This window comes from Cryptotermes secundus, unplaced genomic scaffold, assembly GCF_002891405.2.
Source record: "Cryptotermes secundus unplaced genomic scaffold, Csec_1.0 scaffold194, whole genome shotgun sequence".
NCBI classification, from domain to species: Eukaryota; Metazoa; Arthropoda; class Insecta; order Blattodea; family Kalotermitidae; genus Cryptotermes; species Cryptotermes secundus.
Window position 1 is genome coordinate 1,463,719 of NW_019738957.1, and position 4,280 is coordinate 1,467,998.

The 4,280-nt window shown below is 44.6% G+C and overlaps 1 protein-coding gene across 2 annotated transcripts in view; it reads left to right on the forward strand.

The window, feature by feature from the left end:
• Window positions 1-4,280, forward strand: part of LOC111871394 — a 326,134-nt gene that overhangs the window by 278,596 nt on the left and 43,258 nt on the right. For both annotated transcript variants that reach the window (XR_002844013.2, XM_023864483.2), the window contains exon 3: window positions 1,203-1,277. Coding sequence is in view for 1 of the 2 variants with exons in the window: in XM_023864483.2 (XP_023720251.1) it covers window positions 1,203-1,277 (75 nt within the window). In the remaining variant the exon portion in view is untranslated. The remainder of the gene's footprint in view (window positions 1-1,202; window positions 1,278-4,280) is intronic.

Below are 4,280 nucleotides of genomic sequence, written 5' to 3' on the forward strand. Positions count from 1 at the left end.
TTATCGCGAAATAACCAAATTAAATCAAAATCATCTTCCTCAGGAACTATTCTAATCGGATTGTTCTGTTGGTTGCTACTACACAAATTCCGGAGGGTAGAGTTCCATTCTATTCTTCATGGCACAAAATCTCTCATTGGTGACATTTATAATTGTGTCGTTCTGTGTTTTACGATCGAAGAGTGTGTGATGTAGTGGGCTACTGTTAATATAATTACATGGATGCGACTGCAGTGGGCTGCACAAGGTGGACGGGTCTTCTTGGAAAGCGGCCACTAGAAATCGAGGATCGTAGAGGGGAAATACTGAAATAGATCACTTATGCTCTCAGATTTATATTGCTAGAGTTTAGAGTTCAAGGAGGGTGACATAGTTGTAACATGCAGCACGCAGCAGGAATGTGAAATTATATATAATTTAGGTGGATCAACCTGAAAAGACCGCTTGGTCGCTTAGTCGTAAATTGGAGAAACATTAAAATACAGTTTAAAGAAAAATGGAAGGAGCCGGGATAGCGCAGTCGGTATAGCAACTGGCTGCGGGCTGGGCGACCGCGGGGTCGGAGTTCGAGTCCCGGTAGGGTCAAGAATTATCTCTTCTCCATGTCGTCCAGACCGGCTCTGGGGGTCACTCAACTTCCTATCAGATGGGTACCTGGGGCTCTTACCCCAGAGGTAAAGCGGCCGGGGCGTGAAGCTGATCACTCACCTCCAGATAGTGTCGACGTCAAGAAAATGTGGATCTATACATCCACTCCCCCATACCCCTTCATGGCGTAGTGCTTATATAGTTAAGCACAGGGACAACTTTACCTTTTACCTTACCTTTTGAAGAAATAGGGTATTAGGGGTGGATTGGATTTGGCTTGCTCAGAAGAGACAGGATTTGTGAAAATAGCTTGAGCATAGAGCTGTGCCTTCTGGACATCATAGTATATATTGACTGCCTCACTTAAATATCAGTAATCAAACGATAATTAGTGTAAGGATATGAACCTCATTGAAGTGCATTTGTTCTGTGTCAGACCTCCGGGTTCCGTTGCCACAAGTCGAATGCTGGGTTTATCAGACTAGGAATGCAAGCATTCGATTCTGTGAATGCAGATAGAAGTTTCGTTCTCTGTAAGATTTTTAAGAAAATTGTTGACGTAAGTTCTCTTGTTTTCCTATTTTAGCCTTATTTTGCTTGTTTTCTGTTCGCAGTGTTGGGAAAACTGCGAGCTGTTGCAGTCCAACTTTCCGGTGTGGGGCGCCATGTGTTCTGAAAGGGGGATTTGTGTAAGTACTCATTAAGTTCTTAACTTTGAAATCGATATTTTGGGGAGCACTACTGTTGAAGTTGTTATCATTATTGATTTTGTTGTTGCTATTGTACTTGTTGCCTTCTTTCACTATCACTTCATATGTCCTGAGTGTCTTATCTTCTCGGGCGTATAGACTGGATGCCATTGGTTGAGGTTCGGGGTTCGGGGTTCGGACACAGAGTGTCGTCTCAAATATTTCTTTCGAAAGTGAAAATGTTTTCCGGCGTTATGCACTTGTAGTAGGCTGATTGTGAATATACTGTCCGTTGCATCACAATGAGGAGCCATGATAGCTCAGTCGATATAGCGACTGGCTACGGGCTGCGCGACCGAGGGGTCGGAGTTCGAACCCCGGTGGGGTAAGAATTTTCACTTCTCCATGTCGCCTAGACCGGTTCTGGGGTCCACCCAACCTCTTATACAATGGATACCTGGGGCTCTTTACTCGGGGGTAAAGTGGCCGCGGCGTGAAGCTGTTCACTCACCTCCAACTAGTGCCGAGGTCAAGAAAATGTGGATTATACATCCTCTTCCCATACGCCTTCATGGCGTAGTGCTTAATTAGTTACCTTTTGCATCATAATGTTATTAGAAAATTTTGATTAAGAAGAACATAACTCCTTTCCACCACATTTGTATAAATATTTCTCTACAGATGGAAAAATATAAGAAATTATGTTGCGATTGAATATTCGAAGTACAGGGTTAGCCTAAAAGAAATAGACACTTTCAAAGTTTTACAGAAAGAAGAGTTTTAATAGCACGGCCGAGATACTTAGGGTTCGAAAAGTACGCCCTGAAGTTTACGTGGGTACACTTTTTACGGGATACAGCACAAAAAACGTGCACTTTAGGTGAATCCCTCACATGCTCTAATACAGCTCTCAGGTTTTCAGTTCCCCATATACGAACGTTCTGTTTGTTCACCGTACCGCTAATGTGGAACGTTGATTCGTCACCGAAAACTGCCGGTTAAAGAAATCATTACTTCCTTCCGTTGCTGCATGTCCATGCAGAATGAGTGACGGAGGGTTTTGTCGTTTTCGGTGAGGTTCTGCAATAATTGCAACCGGTAAGGAAACATTCGTAAACGTTTACGCAAAATATTCCTCACAGTCTTTTGTGGAACTTGAAGTTCTAAACTTGCACGTGTAAGTTTCACGAACACGAGTCATTTAATCTGTCCATTTCTTTTAGGCTAACCCTGTATATGGGGGGTGATTTTGCTTGCTGATATTAACGTGAGGATTTCAAAATATTGGAATATTAATACTTTCCGCTAGGTAAAAGGTAAAGTTGTCCCTGTGCTTAACTAATTAAGCACTACGCCATTAAGGAGTATGGGGAGTGGATGTATAAATAATTTTCTTGACCTCGGCACCAGCTGGAGGTGAGTGGTCAGCTTCACGCTCCTGCCGCTTTACTCCCGGGGAAACAGCCGCCGATACCCATTGGATAGGAGGTTGGGTGGACCCCAAACCGGTGTAGACGACGTGGAGAAGAGAAAGTTCTTAACACTACCGGGACTCGAACTCTGAACCCTCAGTCTTCCAGCACGTAGCCAGTCGCTATACTGACTACGCTACCCCGGCTCCTTTCGCTAAGTAGCCATACTTATTTCGTGTATTCCATAAGACTCGAAGTGGGACACAAATGTCTAATGACGCTTCAAGAACGCCTCTGCTTACCTCATGAACCCTTTCCTAAAATCCACTCCTCCTGAACCTCTTTATATTTCTTAATGATAACGCTGATAAGATGTTAAGGCTGCAATGACATTGTGGGTCCAATAGGTTTCTTAAGGCATGAGGCTGTGCCAGTGATTTCTTCGTAACCAATTTTCCGATTTTAATAGGCGATTTGGTTGATTTTGCTTAGTAATACCCACCCCTCACCCTCAGGATTGCAGATATTTTAAAATGTTCATAGTAGGACGCGTCCCTCTGTTGCGACTTGACGGTCGGCTGGGTTGGACATCATATCTCAGAAGTAATAATTAATTCACCTTCAGCCCATAGTGCCTGGCTACGGGCTGGAAGACGGAGGACTCGGGGTTCGAGTCCCGGTGGGGTAAGAAATTTCTCTTCCCCATGGCGTCCAGACCGACTCTAGGGTCCACCAAACCTATTAAATGGACACCAGAGGCTCTTTCCCGAGGGTAAAGCGGCGGAGGCGTGAAGCTGACCGCTCACCTCCAACTAATGCTGAGGTAAAAAAATGTGGATCTAAACATCCATTCCCCCATACGCCTTTATGGTATGGTGCTTAATTAGTTAGGCACAGGGACAACTTTACCGCGCCTTCTTGAGAGTACTCTGCGGTTTGGGCATCATCCCTGTAATGCACGATAGTTTTTATAACCCTTCGGCCCTAAAAAAGCAATATCTGTGACGATGAGTTCCCGCCTCCCACCCGTCAGGCCCATGTTGCAAGGAAAGGAGTTGGCTGTCCGGACAAGCAGAGTTTCTTCTACTCCTTTTGTTTCTGTTCAGGCTAAATTCCCTGTTGTACCGCCTCCCCCCTCCCAACTTCCTGCTTTGTTAGTTTTAAAACCTGTCTGTCTGTCTCCCTGTCTGAATGTCTACTACATATGTCCACCTCCTCGTTTAAGTTTCGCGTAACCATATTCAGCGTCTGAAGAAAGCAACAGCGGCCTAAGTGTTACCATGTATTCTTAGGATGCTGAAATGTTAGGCTTTACGAGACCAACAACACAAGAGTTTCGGTGGTGAGACTAATTGCGAAATAGTCAGTTAGGAAACCGAGGAGATTGGAGGTTAACATGATTGCCTTTATGGAAGGCAGTTGGTGGGGTCGCTGGAACTAGCTAAGGATCGACTTCAGCGGAGGATTTTATAACGTTAAACCTAGTGTAAGATTTGAGGCTTTCACGGCGGTGACTATGAAGAAAGCAGTCTTCTGGGATTTGGCACCGTGTATATGTGTTGTTAACCGACGTTTCGGAGGAACGTATCGC